General features: G+C 38.9%; 2 protein-coding genes across 2 annotated transcripts in view; one reads left to right on the top strand and one right to left on the bottom strand.

Annotated features, from left to right (window-relative positions):
• The first annotated feature begins 659 nt into the window (after positions 1 to 659).
• On the top strand, positions 660 to 13138 carry ZNF518B (zinc finger protein 518B). Its single transcript, XM_048848844.2, has 2 exons — positions 660 to 746; positions 7135 to 13138. Exon 2 carries the CDS (start codon positions 7353 to 7355, stop codon positions 10524 to 10526), a length of 3174 nt encoding a protein of 1057 aa, XP_048704801.2. The 5' UTR covers positions 660 to 746; positions 7135 to 7352; the 3' UTR covers positions 10527 to 13138.
• A 226-nt stretch (positions 13139 to 13364) lies between these two features.
• The window catches only part of CLNK (cytokine dependent hematopoietic cell linker), a 101247-nt gene continuing 98549 nt past the window's right edge, over positions 13365 to 16062 (bottom strand). The window contains exon 19 of the mRNA XM_048848564.2: positions 13365 to 14638. Within this exon, the coding sequence (XP_048704521.2) occupies positions 14492 to 14638 (147 nt within the window). The 3' untranslated portion in view covers positions 13365 to 14491. The remainder of the gene's footprint in view (positions 14639 to 16062) is intronic.

The following is a 16062-nucleotide window of genomic DNA, read 5'->3' as shown; positions in this document are numbered from 1 at the left end:
TAAACGTCCGTTTGTGCGTTTGTAAGAGAAATTTAACATCTCGCTGATTTTACACTTGCTATATGTTCTGAATTCACACTATTTCCCAGACTGACTTTACTTGAACCCACTATTCTGCCACAGTATTCCTTTGTTTAAAGAATTATTTTACTCCCCAGGGAAGCTACAGTGAATCGCCTTTTGCAACAGATTGTTTTCATCCATATTATGCCCCTCCATGTATCAAGTAGGCGCCGCAACCTCGAAAGCCACCATGTTACAGGCCCATGCGAAGGAAACACTGTAGACTCTTTCGAACACACTGTTACCCAGCCCCAGCGGCGGGGCTGGGCCCCGCGCGCCCGAGCAGAGCGCCCCGCGCGCCCGAGCAGAGCTCTGCCATGCCCAGCGGGCCCGTGGAGCTGACCCTTGCGCAGCCTGTAGGGCAGGAGGCTCCGTCAGCCCTGGCCCTGGGCAACCCCACGTGGCACTAGCAGCCCGCGCGCCCGCCTCTCGTCGCGTTCCAACAAGACCCTCTGCCGCCGCGGCCGCCCGCCCCGCTCCCGGCGGCTCTGTAGAGCTCTACTCTCCCACGGGCGGGGCGGGGCGGCGGCGCTGGCCAATCGCGCGGCGCGGCGCCTGGGGGGGGGGGGGGCGCTGAGGTCAGTTCCGCTGTACGCTCGCTGGCTGCTGCGCTCGGCGCAGGGCGTGGAGCCGCGTCGGCGCGCTCTGAGCGCGCGTGGGGGGCGCAGGCTCACCCACGGAGGGTAAGTACCTGGCAACGGGGCGCTCTTGCTCCCCCGACCCCCCCCCCGGGAGGCGTAGGCGGGCGGATGGGGGTCGCTGCTGGCAGCTCCGCGGCAGGGAGGCGGGGGGCGTCTGAGCTGCTGGGTGAGCTGTGGGTGTTCGGGGTCCTCAGCTCCCCCCTTTGTGACCCGAGGTGGGGGCTGTCCTAGCCCCCCTCTCTCCCTCCCGGGCGGAGGCAGCCCCTCGAGTAGGCCCCAAGGGGACACCCTCCCTATCCCGCCATAGGGGGAGGCTGCGTCCTCCCTTTCCGTCGTGGGAGGAGTCCCCAGCAGCGGGACCTGCTGCAGCCCCGAGTCCTGCTGTTCCAGCTCCCGCCTCGTCACGGGCGGTGGAATGGGGGTCCCCCTAGCTGCGGGCCAGGCGGGGCTGCACTCGTCGCTGCGGGGGTGGTAGGACTTGCTGCTGCCGCACTCCGTGCTGGCTGTACTGCCCTCGCTGGGCCGGTCGGAGCATTGCGGGGATTAGTGGGAAAAACCTTCCCCCTCCTACCCCCTTTTTATTTTGTAGTTACAGGCGGCGAGGAATGTCTCCTTTCCCCAAGGAAGGGATCAGGGACCCTGCTTTGAGCCTTGCAAAGTGCAGGGAGGGAGCAGGCTGTCTGCTCCAGTCGGTTCCCAGTAACGTTTCCTTGGGCGCACAGCCCACATGGATGCAACTTCTGGCTATTCAACAATTTTGTGTGTGGCCATGGGGTTAGGCTTTTTCTGAGCCCTTCCATCGACACGTACTCTGTTTTCCCAAGATTACTATTGAATCTTTTGTCTTGGTACTGAATAGGAACTTTGGTTAGTGGTTCTGCTACTGAGGAAGGTTTAGTACATGGCATTAATATACAAATTAACAATAAAATACTATGGGGAAGAGCTGGAATAGATCATAGAATCATAGAATATCAGGGTTGGAAGGGACCTCAGGAGGTCATCTAGTCCAACCCCCTGCTCAAAGCAGGACCAATCCCCAATTAAATCATCCGAGCCAGGGCTTCGTCAAGCCTGACCTTAAAAACTTCTAAGGAAGGAGATTCCTTTAATGATTAAATGAAATCTGTTCTATCTGTAATTTGTTTCAAAAGAAACTCCCCTAAGACAGTAGTAGAATTAATATATTTCCTCAAAGGATTTAAACACAAATAGTGATTTATAATTAATATGCTGTAGGGAATAATCCTGCATTAACTCAGATTTGGCTAAATGTCTTGCAGTATATTTTCCAATAGCAAATTTCCATGCTGCTACTAAGAAGACTGTGAGTGGGACTACTCATGGTAGTAAAATGTTTCCAGGGTCTGGGTCTAAGAGATACATACTTTTAAAATTGGATACCCTTCACCATACCCTTGGTTCTCTGTTTTCTTCAATGCCATGCTTCTTTACTGTATTCTTATTAGCCCTTACTTATTAGTAAGTATAGAATAGTATAATATTAAACCCTGGTTAAACAAGCTTAGACTATTGAAGGATTATTTTTATGGGCATAAATGTGTGCAACAGAAAACTCTGATATTTAATTTTAAAGGCTGGCAATTATACATCTAATCATAAACAAGTGTAGGTATCTCAAGTACCTTTTACAAAGGTAACTATAGGTGCAATAAATATTTAGCATGTCAAGGTGCGTGTGTCAGGTTACTGCAATAGGACTACTCTGTAGTTTTCTGCTTGAGGTTGATAGCAGCATTTTGTAAAAGGTAAATTGAGGGCCCTGTCCTTCACTGAACGATGTGGTAGACCCCTGTAGTTCTCAGTACAGGATTGGGGCTAGAATACTGTGCAGTGCGTTTACAATACATTCTTGTTTTCATGGGACAAAATACATTTAAGCTATGCTTTAAAAATGTCCAGTTTGTTTTTAACTTAATATTTTGTATAATTCACGTTATAGGAGGTCCCAATAAATTGTTCTGCATATAATTCAAATGGAGATTTTTTTTTTACATGTTGGCAGGATGTGAAATAATATAAAATAATTGTATATGTTATAATAAAGGCAAGCTTTAAAAACTGGTGTATGGTTTTTGCTTTTTAAAAAATCTGGTGTATTGATATTTCTGTTTATTTTTAAAGAGAGAAGAACTTTGAACTCCACATACATTAAGTATTGTGCTACATGGCTAGAAGTTCATTTGGAAACAAAATATCTTCTACACCATTATTTCTGCCAAAGAAAGTTCCATTGGTATAATTTGGTGGCTCACTTGCTTTTTAGTACAATATTGTTTCTGAAAATTTATTAATACTTTTCTACATCTTTTGAAGGTAGCAGTTAGAACTGAAAACAGTATTCCAGGAGATTTATATTACAACATTATAACATTTTCAGTATTCTCTTCTCTTCCATTCTTTAAATATTTTCTTTGTTATATGGGCTGCTGCTGGACATGAGCAGAGGTACAAAATGATGCCTTTGGATTTTATAGTCATCCGTACTTTTCTGTGCTCTTTTGGGTTATGCTGCACTTTGAAGAAACTGTTTCCTTTAGTTAACCTTCTGCATTGTATCTCTATGAATACTTTGAAGAGTATAAAGGTAGGCTACAAAGTGTCCAGTTTTTCTACATAATTTGTCATGCTGGTGTGTAGTGAATGGGAAGTATGTTGCCTCCTGAGACTGTGTGGATTTGCACAATTCATAGTCACCATGTTCTGGAATATTCTCACATCTTATTAAAACATCTATATTTCTCTTCTTCTCATTCATTCTATCCCACACAATGACAAAATGGAACCCTTCACACCAAAACCTTCCAGATTGGACTTTCAGCACTCAAGAATAACCAGTGATGGGACTTGGCAAAGAAAACAGGGCATGTCATTAAGACGACAGATTGCTGTTTAATCTTTTTTTTTCCCAGAACACTATTTGAATGATTCTTTTTATTTTCATTCTCTTGATTCTAATACAAATTTAATTTGAACATGGGGTTTGCCACATGCTTAAATACAGGATTTCTTCTAAATATAAGGTCTGTTCGGTTCAGAAAACTCAATAGGGACAATAGAGTATCGAAAATATCCCAGTTCAGTTTCTACTGTATCAGACTTTCAGCTTTTCAACTGATAGCTCAGTTGTATGTCTATTAAATCAAAACGATCTTTAAATAGTTTTGTTGCAAAAAAACTTCAAAATCTCTCGTGTTCTGCTAAGGCCTGCCTCTTTGATACACTTTTGTTCATTTTTTCATATTTTGTGAAAATTGCCTTGCTAGGTTTTTTTAATAGCATAGGAAAACACTTGAGTTTTTAATGCTCTTTTTTGTGATCATGTAATTGGCAGCTGAAGCCAGAAGGTTTTGTTTCCCTATTTGGTTAAGTGCAATTATTTTGTCTATGGATGGTTGCACATAGTTTGTTTTTTTTAAAAAATGCTTAGGATTGAGAATGAGAACATTTATGTTCATTTCATCCTTGCTATTGAGAGAAAGTTTCATTAAGATTTCAGTGCTGCAGACAGCTTCAAAACAATTGTGTGGATGCAACAGTTTTGAAGAAAATGTATTTTAAATTTAACACCAATATAAACATCAAGTAAAGTGCTGTATCATCTTCTTGACCTGAAACACAGCGGTACGCCTGTCATATTTATGTCCAAAAGAAATAAAGACTTGGATACTAGTCTTGGATACTAGTACAGACGTGATACTAGTATGAAGAGAGACAAACCTATGTGGGACAAATAGGAATTTTCATCTAGTTCTCTAATGAGGGCACATACCCTCCAATTGTCAATATTGTCAAAGCATTGGAGTCATAAAACCTACTCATAGACATCCAGATGGCTGTACAACAGCCAACCTTTGGCTGCGCAGGAGTCTAATATTGCTTCCAGATGTGAATTTAGCTACAGTTATTACCACATGAGACTGGATTACTACAATTTGGCTTCATCCAAAAGGCTATCAGCAAACTACAGTTTTATTCAGCACATACCGCCTAATCTGCTAAGTGGAGTGAACCAGTAAAAGTACATAACACAGTACTATTAATTATATTGGCTGCCATTTGATTTTCATAAAAATTGAGGTAATTCCTCAAAGCCCTGGATGGACTTAAAACCAAGATATCTTTGAGAATCAATCCCTTTCCATGGCAGTATTTCCTAAGAAGACTAATGGATGGAACACAGATTCAAGATCAAATGAACTCACAGTGCATTCACAAGGAAGGTCTCTGGAACTCATTCCGACCAAAGTTCAGGCTGACACTAAGACTTACATCATTGTGTAAAAGTGTCCTCTTTCACATGGGCATTGCCTTCATATGATATTACTAAGTAATTCCAACATCATGCTCTTGGGGCAATAGCCCAAACCTTACTTACCTATAAGTAAGCAAGGGGAGGGGAGAGGGTGACTCCTGACTGTTATGTTGCTATGCAACATCATCTAGAAATGTCTCCGTACCTAGATAAGCATTATGCAATGGCATCTTCATATATAGAAATGCTTGTACAGGGAAGATGTGAATGGATTTTACATGTTGCTTCTTGGGTAGGTGCGACACAGAAGGAGAGTCTCAATCATTAATCTTTATTGAGCTTTGTGCATGCTTTGAGGACAAAACTTTTTATTTTTTAACATATAAGCTTTCTCACAATCTAGGCAACAGCTGAGGATCAGATTCTATTTACATGAAGTTTAAAAACCACAGGAAAAAAACTCCTTTGCTCTTTGTTGTTCAAAGAATTTTGGAACTATCAGGTTGTGAAATACATTTTGTTTAGGAGTACTAGTGGCACCTTAGAGACTAACCAATTTATATGAGCATAAGCTTTCGTGACCTATAGCTCACTTCATTGGATGTGAGCTGTAGCTCATGAAACCTTATGCTCAAATAAATTGGTTAGTCTCTAAGGTGCCACTAGTACTCCTTTTCTTTTTGTGAATACAGACTAACACAGCTGCTACTCTGAAACCTGTCATTTTGTGTAGGCTAATGCTACATGGTTTGCCATTGTCCTCCATCTTCTGTCCCACTGTGTTTGTGTGTTTTTTTTTCCGTTTCTTACCTGTTGCATCTTGTGTATTCAAATTAGATTGTAATCTTTTCAGGGCAGGGATCGTATGCCTATGCATAGAGCCCGGCATGGATACAAATTTATACCCACGGATGCGGACAGCCATGGATATAAATCAGTATCCGCAGAACCACAGGGCTCTCCTGGGAACTGCAGTGGCGAAAGGAGCGGAATGTGGGGCTGCTGCTCCCAGGAGCCAGTGCTCTGTGCTGGCAGCTCCTCTGGCACGGCTGTACCGCCCTCAGCCCCACCCATTGAGGTGGTCATCAGGCTCACCGGCAGCCATCCCTGGTCGCGCTCTTGTGTTCAAGTGGCACGCACACCCCCAGACAGAAGACGCAGACAGCTGCATTGAAGGGATGGGAGCAAGGCTGGGGGTGGTACAGCTGTGCCAGAGGAGCTGCCAGAGCAGGGCACTGGCTCCTGGGAGCGACAGCCCCACGTTCTGCTTCTTTTGCCACTGTGGTTCCCGGGAGAGCTCTGCAGTTTCACGGATTCTGGTTTATATCCGTGGATATACATTTGTATCCATGAAGGGCTCTACCTATGCAGTAACTAGCACAGTGGGGATTTGGTTTTGACTTGGGTCTTTGTGCAGCACTGCAATACAAATAATAAAAAAATGTACATCAAATAAACTCGTTTGTCCTTATCAGTGGTAGGATTGGCCAACTGTAAGCTACATGCTTTTTTATGATTATCCAAATTTATTTTGATTAAAAACTTTGACACTGACTAAGAGAACCTTGCTTTAGTGAGGTTACATATTTGAAGCATTTCCAAATAGCTTAAAAATCCCCTTGGTGTAGACAAACTCATGGTAATTAGGAATGTGATCTTGATGGATAACAAATACAAAGACTATTGAGGTAGATTTGAATGAGTAAGGGCAGAAAATTTTAGACCTACCTCTTCTCAGTCCTCGGCATAAACAAGACATGGAAATGTATTCTAGTGTCCATTTGATAATTTGGCTTTTGCTCTCAAATGACAGAGAGGTTTCTCTCTGCTTCAGTAACCTTATGTCAAATTTCATTTTTTTTAAAGAATTAAAAAAAATACATAGGAGAGAATACCATAGAACACTGTATTGTGTGAATTTTATATAATACAGATCATAGCTGCAAAATGTAAGCACCTGTGAAAGAATACATTGAGTACACTTTAATGGTTGTATGTACTATATGCCTAATAAAGCAGAGAAACAGATTTGCAAACTGTATTTCAACAGTCAGCTATTTTTATTATACTGCAAATATTTTACTTACCAAGTAACAACAATTTTTCAAAGTGTTTTTTCACTAACTGACCCAGTCTTTCGCTTTTATTTTTTAGTGCTGCAAGTTGAGAGAATCCAGTAGAGAACTGAAAATAGAGTTTTATGGTTTCAGAACTTGAAGCAATACTTATTCATAAAGATAAAAATACACACTCTCCAGAGCAGTTGCCTGAATGATAACTAAGCAACACATTTGAGAGACTGTCACTATAAAAATTGTTTGTGTCCATTGCCATTGTATTTGACTAAACTGGCAAGAGCCACTTGTTTTGAAATGCAGATAAAGAAAATGAGGGAAATTTTACCAAAACTGTATACAAGCCAAGTTAATGACATAAATAATTCTTTGACTACATCTCCAAAGCAAGCCAATGAGGATGAAGCAAATCAACCAAAAGGGACTGAAGGCCAGAACTGTGTCTATCAAGGGGATGAAGCTGAGGATAAGCTGCCATTGGTCCTTTGTATAAAGTGCAGAAGCGTGCAGAAACTTCTAGTGCCTGACTTACTAAAGCATAACAAACCCAGACAGACTGAAGACAAAAGTTTCATTTGCCGCAGGTGCAGTCTGAATACGCCATCGACTTTCCATTGTGTAGCTGACAGTGCCACTGCCATAGATTTAGAAAATCAAGAAAAACCATCCCTAAGTAAAACTCAGAAAACATTTAAAGTAAAAAACTTTCAACCAGACAAATATTACTGCGATAAATGTCGATTTTCAACAAAGGATCCTTTGCAGTATAAAAAGCATGTTGTTCAGCATGAGGAGATTAAATTTGTGTGCGCCCACTGTAGCTATGTATCCTACACCAAAGGAGAATTCCAACGGCATTTGGTGAAACATACTGGAACTTTTCCATATCAATGTGAATACTGTGAATATGGTGCTGTTAGGCATGATTATATAGTAAAACATACCAGAAGAGTACATGAAACAGTTACTGAGAAGGGGCCAATGAATATGGTTACAAAACAAGAGCAAAAGAGATCTTGCTTACCAAAGAGAAGCACTTTGTTTTCTGAAAAGCAGAAGTGTGATCAAAAAATTCCTCTTCGGAATGAGCCTTCAGATTTATCATCAAGTACAACTTGCAGCAAAATGCAAGATGAAATGAACAAAACAGTTTGTTTGTCTGGCGATGTAGAATGTAGCCTAGGTACGACATCAGTCCAAGATAAAACTGTATTGGAACCAGCTGAAGTAAACATATATGAGAACCAAAATGTGGAAGTTGAAGTTTATTCTCCAAAAAAAGAGCCCGTACAGCCAGGAATGCCATTAACAGTGATTGCACCTTCAGAACTTGTAGTTCCTTCTAACTGCTTAGCTCAGTTATTAGACATAAAAATAGTGAATGGCACACAGCAGTTGGTTCTTAAACTTATTCCTCTGAAAGAAACAAGTAATAAACCTATAAACTGTAAAGAAGAGGAACTCGGGAATCAAGGTGCAGAACAAACAGAGAAAGGAAAAAGAATAACTTCTGTTGCTCAAAATGAATTAACCACTGAAGCAACTGTAAATTTATCTAGTGTTAGTAACATGCTTGCTTCGGATAATAAATACAAAAAGAACTCTGAATGTCTTAATTCCTCCAATTCTGACTGTAACTCAAATGTACCTAGGCAGGATAAATCAAAAATAAGTTGTCCTAAATCCTCAAATAAGGAAAAACATGCAAAAAATGATTTATACTGTTCTAAAGAGGCCCTGGACATGTCCACACGTGCATATGCTGCTTCCTCTGAAAGTGATAGATCCCAGACTGTTTTGTTGCAGGCGGCTCAGAAGAGCAACAGTTCCTCTTCATCTCCTGCCCTTGGAGAAAAGGACATATTGCCTTTTAATGGTGATGACAAAGAATGCAGGAGCCAGATCATTAGCTCTCTGGAAACACATTTGTTTGATACCTGTTTGGTTAAAGAATCTTTTAAAACTTCTCAAGGATGGGGAGAGTTCTCTTTAAATAAAAGTTCATGTTTAGAGGAATCAAGTGTTGGCTTAAGTAAATTAAACAGAGAGATCTCTGATTGTCAGAATAATCCTTTAGAAGCTTTAGAATTGCAGAATGTAGAAAATAAGGACAGCCCTCCTGAGGGTCCTGTCATTTCATCTGTATTTTCCCTTAGCTCTGGGGCTGAAAACATCCCAGAGGGAATCAAGTGGGATAATACTGCATGCAATAAAAAGTCAACAACAATGTTGTGTAGAAAGATTGCTCAGTTGATGTCCGCTGCGGAGTGTAATGTGAAATCTACATTGGTTGCTTCACCTATGCCTGTTAGATGTTGTGCTTCTAATAAGAAGATGCCTTTGCCTCAGGAAACTTTAGCAAATTCTGAAAAAAAAGTCCCTGCTACTGAATTGGAACAGTTTGCATCTTCACTTCAAACACCACAGAATGGTGGGATTGGTAATGAACTGTGTAATAAACAACCATCACAATCACGGTCAGCTACAACAAAAGCTAAAAGTAGAATGACTAAAAACACTCACATTGCTACTCCAGTGTTCATTCCAAAAGGGACAGTGCTGAAGGTCCTGAATGTCACTAGGAGTGAGAACACAAAAGAAGAAGGAGATAAGAATGAAATGTCATCTGCTACGATGTGTTGTAACGAAATGTTTCTACCACGACCAGTTCCTTTCAGCATTTCTGAGAAACTAAGCAGTAACCTACCTTTGCCAAATGAGAGTGAACTTAATGAGCAGTCCAGAAATCAAAATATGTCACTTAGGCACAGACCAAAAAGAGAGGCTAATGCAAAAAGTAATAGCAAACAAAATTTTATACCACTGCATCAAAAAAGTGATGAGCTAAGTAAGCAGAGCAAACTTACTTCAAAGGATCAACTTGGACCCAAAAATAAGGTAAAACAAGCAAAGTCCAGGGATTATTTGTCTAAGAAGAAAACAAGAATTTACTCAGAAACCAGTTGCATTTCTGAGGCGATGCCTCTTTTGACAGCAAGGCGTCTTAGGCTTGTACCACTTAGAGAACATCAGTTGATAAAATGTCCTCGTCGTAACCAGCCTGTAGTTGTATTAAATCATCCTGATGTTGATTCAGCAGAGGTAATTAATATAATGAAAATTGTCAACAAGTATAAAGGCAATATTGTGAAAGTTGTTTTATCAGAAAGAACGAGTAGTTGTCTTGGTGTGAAACAGTATAATAAACGGCTTACATTTCAGAACTTGGAAACAACAAGCCAAATGAAAAAGCAGAACTTTTTAAAAATGAAGCTAAAAAAGACCCATAAAAACAACTACCGGGTAGTGGAAACTTCACCAGCTAAAACACTGCAGTGTATGTTTAAGTGTTGGTTTTGTGGAAGGATATATGTAGACCAGGAAGAATGGATAAGTCATGGACAGAGACATTTGATAGAAGCAACCAAAGGCTGGGATGTTCTTTTTCTTCCTCTAGAAAGCCACAAGTGAGAAACTGTCAGTTTACTGCTCTTATTTTAACATGAGTGCCATTAATTTGTTTGGAAAGGGAGACAGTAAATATTTTACTGGAGGGTTTTTATATTTGGCAGGTGGGAGAGTGGTAATAGGAATTATAAACTGTATGAGAAGCCACTCTTGAGCACTAAACACTACATAGCACTTGGATGCCTGAAATAAGTGTTATGGCTATCCCTTGCTTTTTTGAAAGAGACCTGGAAATGATTTGCTCTGAAAACATTCTAGTGCAATTCTCTTCACTAGGACACTATATGCAGTAACGTTATGTTGCGAGGTCAATAGGGATTTAAAATATCCAACTATATGACCTGTGTGAAATTAATTGAATTCAGTCTGAATTTTACTACTACAGCTTAATGGTTCAGAGGTCAGGCATAAGTCTAATGAAGAGTATCTTTGACTCTTATGAATTAAAAAAATTGTGTTCATCATAATTTAGTAGCAAATTTAAAAAAAATGCCATAGTGGGGAAAAACTGGTGCTGAATCTGATTAAACTCCAATTTTAAGGAACAGAAGTAACTCCTCACTGACTTCAGTGGAGCTACACCAGTGTAAATGAGGAATTGGTGAGATCAGAATCAGACCCACAATGTGGAGTGGCAAGGAAAACTTAATTCTGTGTTGTACAGTCGGGCCAAGTTGTGTCTTGTGCCACACAAGTGTAAGAGCAGGAAGAGGACACAGGTGACTACTTACTGTGCAAGCAAGCAGAAGCTCAACTTAAAGTGCATGAAATGAGGTCTGGCTTCTTTACTGGCTGGCATGATGTGATTCCGATGGATTGTGCATGCTGTAGGGCATAATGATCAGTGCTATGTGTAATCCGATTAGAAATGTATACTTTCAGGATAGAGCCTTTAACCAGGACCCCAGCCAGCCTAGCAGCTAGTGCATAGATAGGAAGAACTAGCTGGAGAACCAAACTGCTGCCTTGAAAAAGAGAGATTATGTTGCAGAATTCTACATTGCCAGTACCTATCCACATTTTCTGTAGAATCTTTGTTTTGACATCCTAAATTTGAAGATTTTGCATGTTAGAATCTACACATGTAAGCCTCAATTCAGCAAGCTACTTACTAATAATAATAATAAGCACATGCCTAATCAACTCCCATTGATTGCTGTGTGACTACTCAGTGAAGTCAATAGGATGATTCATGTGCTAAGTGCCTTGCTGAATGAAGGTGAGTTTTTAGTGGGGAAGGAGGATGTTTGATAGTGAAGTTTAATAACTGGCCACTGTACATGTATAGAATTTTCTCGGTTATCTTGTCACAAATTGTAAACCATTTTATTTTTTTAAATTTCATGTACAGCAAGTGATGAATTGAGCACATATTTTGCAGTCACATTTCTACAGGTAAAAAAATAATTAATTTGATGCTGGAGATATATTATACATTTGAATTTTGTATAAATGCCTGTAGTTCCTAATTGTTAACAGTGGAAAAACACATTTTGTTAAAAAAACAAAAAAACAAAACAAAAAACCCCACAACCCCTCCAGCCCCCGCAACAACCTACTAATCTGGGAATATTTTTTTGGTTTTTTTTATACTCTAGAAAATTAAACATGGTTTTGATAAGGTATGTACTATATCTGTATTGAAATGTAAATATTTTGAAACTATAAAGCACATCTTGAGACTTGGGTCTAATTTACAAAAACAGTAATGTGAAACTTTTCTGTCAGACCATTTTGCAATACAATATTAAAATCTTTAGATATTTGGTGCTTTCAGAAAGGAGATCTTGTATTACTTTGCAACTTTTTGTATCATAGTGAAAGGCTAAACTGTTCAATGGAATACAGTTTGTATTATCTCTGTTTTTTTCAGTAATTAAATGACCGTTCTTATTTTGAAACAGGAATTTATATTTTTTTAGACTGGTACAGTAGAGATTTTCACTTTGTGTTCTTTGAAGCGAAACATCATGTTTCAGTTTTTTAAATTGTGAAAATAGTTTCAAATTCTAAATCTGTCATATCAGATTTTAATAAATATTGAAACTGCTAACATATGAAAAACCACTTGTGGCCAAATTCGTTCTCACTTACATTCATCCACCCAGGCAGATGTTTGAACCTACTTGAGCTTCTGTAGAAGCTGTTAAGGAAATACTTTTGAATCCTCTGTTTGTTTGGCAAAATATGACTGACATCTTTTAATCTTTAATCAATTTTGTATTCTTAAAAATTGTGTTGCGTGCAGGATTATAAACAGATTGTAGATGGTTTAGGGTGTTTTTCTTTGCTTATTTTAGTAAACAAAGACTGTTTTTTGTATCTCATTTGTTAATCTACATGTAACTGTTCTCCCTGTATTAAATTTACAAAATATAAGTGTTTTTGTATTAACATGAACATTTTTAGTAAATTGAATTGTACGGTGGATATAAAAATTTGACAGCAGATCTCATGCCTTTTTCTCTTGCCAAGGACATCCAAATTCTGGCCACATGGGTGTGTCTCTAAATTTTTATTTATTTATTTATTTATTGATGTAGTATTGTATTTGGATAGTTTTCCTTCTGGAATTTTAATAGTTTTGTGACTTGAGATAAAGAGTGTGACCCAGATTCTTTCTGTCCTGAGCTTCATTTGATGGAGTATGTTCCAGGAGAGAGGCTGTCTGGGAGTTGGTTATGGCTTTCAGATTCTCAGGGCAGATCTGCACCTTGATGAACCCAGTAGAAGTTAGAACAGGGGTTGGAATACCCTATTTGGGTTCTATAACAATTTTCTTCCTGCATCCTGTCAGACAAGATACTCTTTCTTGTTCCTGATTTGTTAAAAGACCCATGACTGATTCTGTTTTCTAATACATTTTAATCATCAGAAACAAGGTTTGCCCTATACATTCAAGCTGAATTTAAACTACAGTATGCATCTGAGGAAGTGAGCTGTAGCTCACGAAAGCTTATGCTCAAATAAATTGGTTAGTCTCTAAGGTGCCACAAATACTCCTTTTCTTTTTGCGAATACAGACTAACACGGCTGTTACTCTGAAACCTACAGAAACCTTATAAATCTCAAATGGTGTGTGTAAAATCCTTTTTGTACAAACTTTAGTGTGTGTATTTTTAAAGAGGCCAGAATTATGCTCTAGTCTAGTGCCTCTTGACTATGATTTTCTCTCAAGTTTGCAAAGGATATGAATTCAGTGGGACTAATTGCGTGAATAATCTTACCTCCATAAGAGTTTGAAGAATTGGGAATTAAATGCAAGCCTCTGTTGCTGGAGCTAAAGAATAATTACTGTTAAGTCTTACTACTAGGGATGACTATCTCATGGAGGCCAGCCCTAAAGTCTGATCCAGTGGTTGTTGAAGTCTGTTGAAAGACTGTAATTGATTTCATGGATTGGTCCCCTACTGAGCAGGTGATTCCATTGTTTAAAACCCACCTGTAGTCTGCACCAGTAGTGAAAAGGTTAAACAGTATAAGTGCCAAGTTAGATGCAACTTCTCTGAGTTTAAATGCAGGAATATTTTGTAATGAAATTCTAATATATTACATTGTTTTGTTTCATGGATTTATTTTGTATTCCTAGTGACTTTTCAAATAACAGAGAGGTTTTGTTAATATAAGCAATCAAACAATTTATCAATTATCAGCAAGACAGGGAAAATATTGCTCAGAAGTTAGCTGCTGTTCATACCTTTTTGTGCAGTTGTACTATGACATTTGTACATGCCGCAACACCCTTTATTTGAAGTTTCACTTTTGTATATTACTTAATTTTAATCACGCACAGCAGAGTACAATTTGATCTAGTCTCATATATGAGAAATCACATTTCATAGACTTTTCTCAAGAATTAGAACTCTTCATTGTATTCATGTTGAACACAAATCTAATCTAATTTCTACACAGATTTTAAATATTAAAGTGTTCTTATTTTTACATTTATACAAACAGATTGAAATCACTTAGGGTAAGAAGCATCTTCTGTTCAACTTAAAAGGATGTGTTAGGTAACATTGTTCTCTCTGGATTCCAGACTTATCCTTTCCATCAATAAGTGTAATGGGAACACATGTGTAGAAGTCAATGATTTCTTGCACAGAATCAAACTTCTGAAAAACATTAAACAATTGAACACAGAAATGCTGAAAATCCTTATCTTCTGATATGAAACAGGTAAGAAGAACCAAAGCAATGACCACATATAAGAAATAACGCCCCCTCACCTCTCCCACACATACTCCCACCCCATTTCATCCCCTTTGTACCTCCAGTAGTCTTCCCTGTTTAATATTACACTGGGACACAGTAGCTTTCTTTTTTAGGGGCAGAGGGTTTTAGACCCTTGGAATGTAACCTAAAATCCAGCAAACAGCAACATGTGTGTGTTTTTAAAGTGTGGCATTGTCCATAAGGGATAAAACAATTGATTGATTTATATATATATATAAAATACACTCCTAATCTATTATTTACTGAACTATCTAAAAAACTAAAATTGACATTCAGTGCAGGATACTTTAGGCTGTTATGAGGAAAGTAAGATAAAAACATCCTCCTCCTTTTTTTTTTTAAACTAACCAGTTGGGAATAGCTTGTGAGGTGCTGAGCATCTCCCACCCTCGTTAACTTTAATGAGATTTGAGAATGCTTAGTAGTAACTCCCAGAAGATGCTTGGCTCGTTGTACGATTGGGCCCTCAGGTGAGCTCAATTTAATATACAAAATATGTATGTAAATGTGTACAGCTGTGGCTTAATTGCCAGCAAAAGGCACCAACAAAGTTATGATTTTAAATTTGGTTTGTTTTCTCTTTTGCTTGTATTCATTGCATTATGGCTTTGTACCAATTTAACTGCATGATGTTTTAGACACATGGTGTTGGTCACCGTGCTGCTAATAGAGAGGTAACAGTTTTCTAGGATAAATCCAAACTCTAGTCAATACAGTTCTTTTTCATAAAGAGACGTAAGGCCTAATGGTATCCTTGGATAGATGCTTAAGTGGAATCGATTCCTTCTCAGAAAACTTCCCAAGGAAGAGTATGAAAAAGAACATATATGATAAAATCTACATTAGTTAACAACTAACAATCTTTATATGAAAGATCAAAACCAGTATTTGGGAGGGAAAAGAGTTGCTGGATTAAATTAATTGAGTTTAAAAAAATAGGTAAAATAAATTGATCCAAAAGTGAAAGCATGCTGCAGAAAAATTCCATCAGAAGAGAGTTATCCTTTAAAGAAGTGAAGATGCGGAATTGGAGAGAGGATGTCAAAGTACAGATTTTGAATACTAGGGCTGCATCTATTTTTTTCCTTCTGTCTCCCAGATACAAAAATGGAATTAACCTTATCTTAACAATATATTCATTTGTACCAAATACCTCTGAAAAGCATTTAAGCAGACAGGGAAATTACAGACTGCAATTTTACTCTAATTGTTGAAGCCTTATAAATGTTTTAACCTCTTTGAGACAAACTGAGAAGAGAATAAACAAGGAAGAGCAGCTTTGGAATCCTTCTGCTTACTCCAT

Source organism: Caretta caretta, chromosome 4 (assembly GCF_965140235.1).
Source record: "Caretta caretta isolate rCarCar2 chromosome 4, rCarCar1.hap1, whole genome shotgun sequence".
NCBI classification, from domain to species: domain Eukaryota; kingdom Metazoa; phylum Chordata; order Testudines; family Cheloniidae; genus Caretta; species Caretta caretta.
Note: the sequence above shows the minus strand (reverse complement) of the source record. Positions and strands in the feature narration are given on the sequence as shown.

What these genes read in the sequence shown, in the direction of transcription:
- ZNF518B (XM_048848844.2), top strand. Translation starts at nt 7,353, where the DNA reads ATGCAGATAAAGAAAATGAGGGAAATTTTACCAAAACTGTATACAAGC.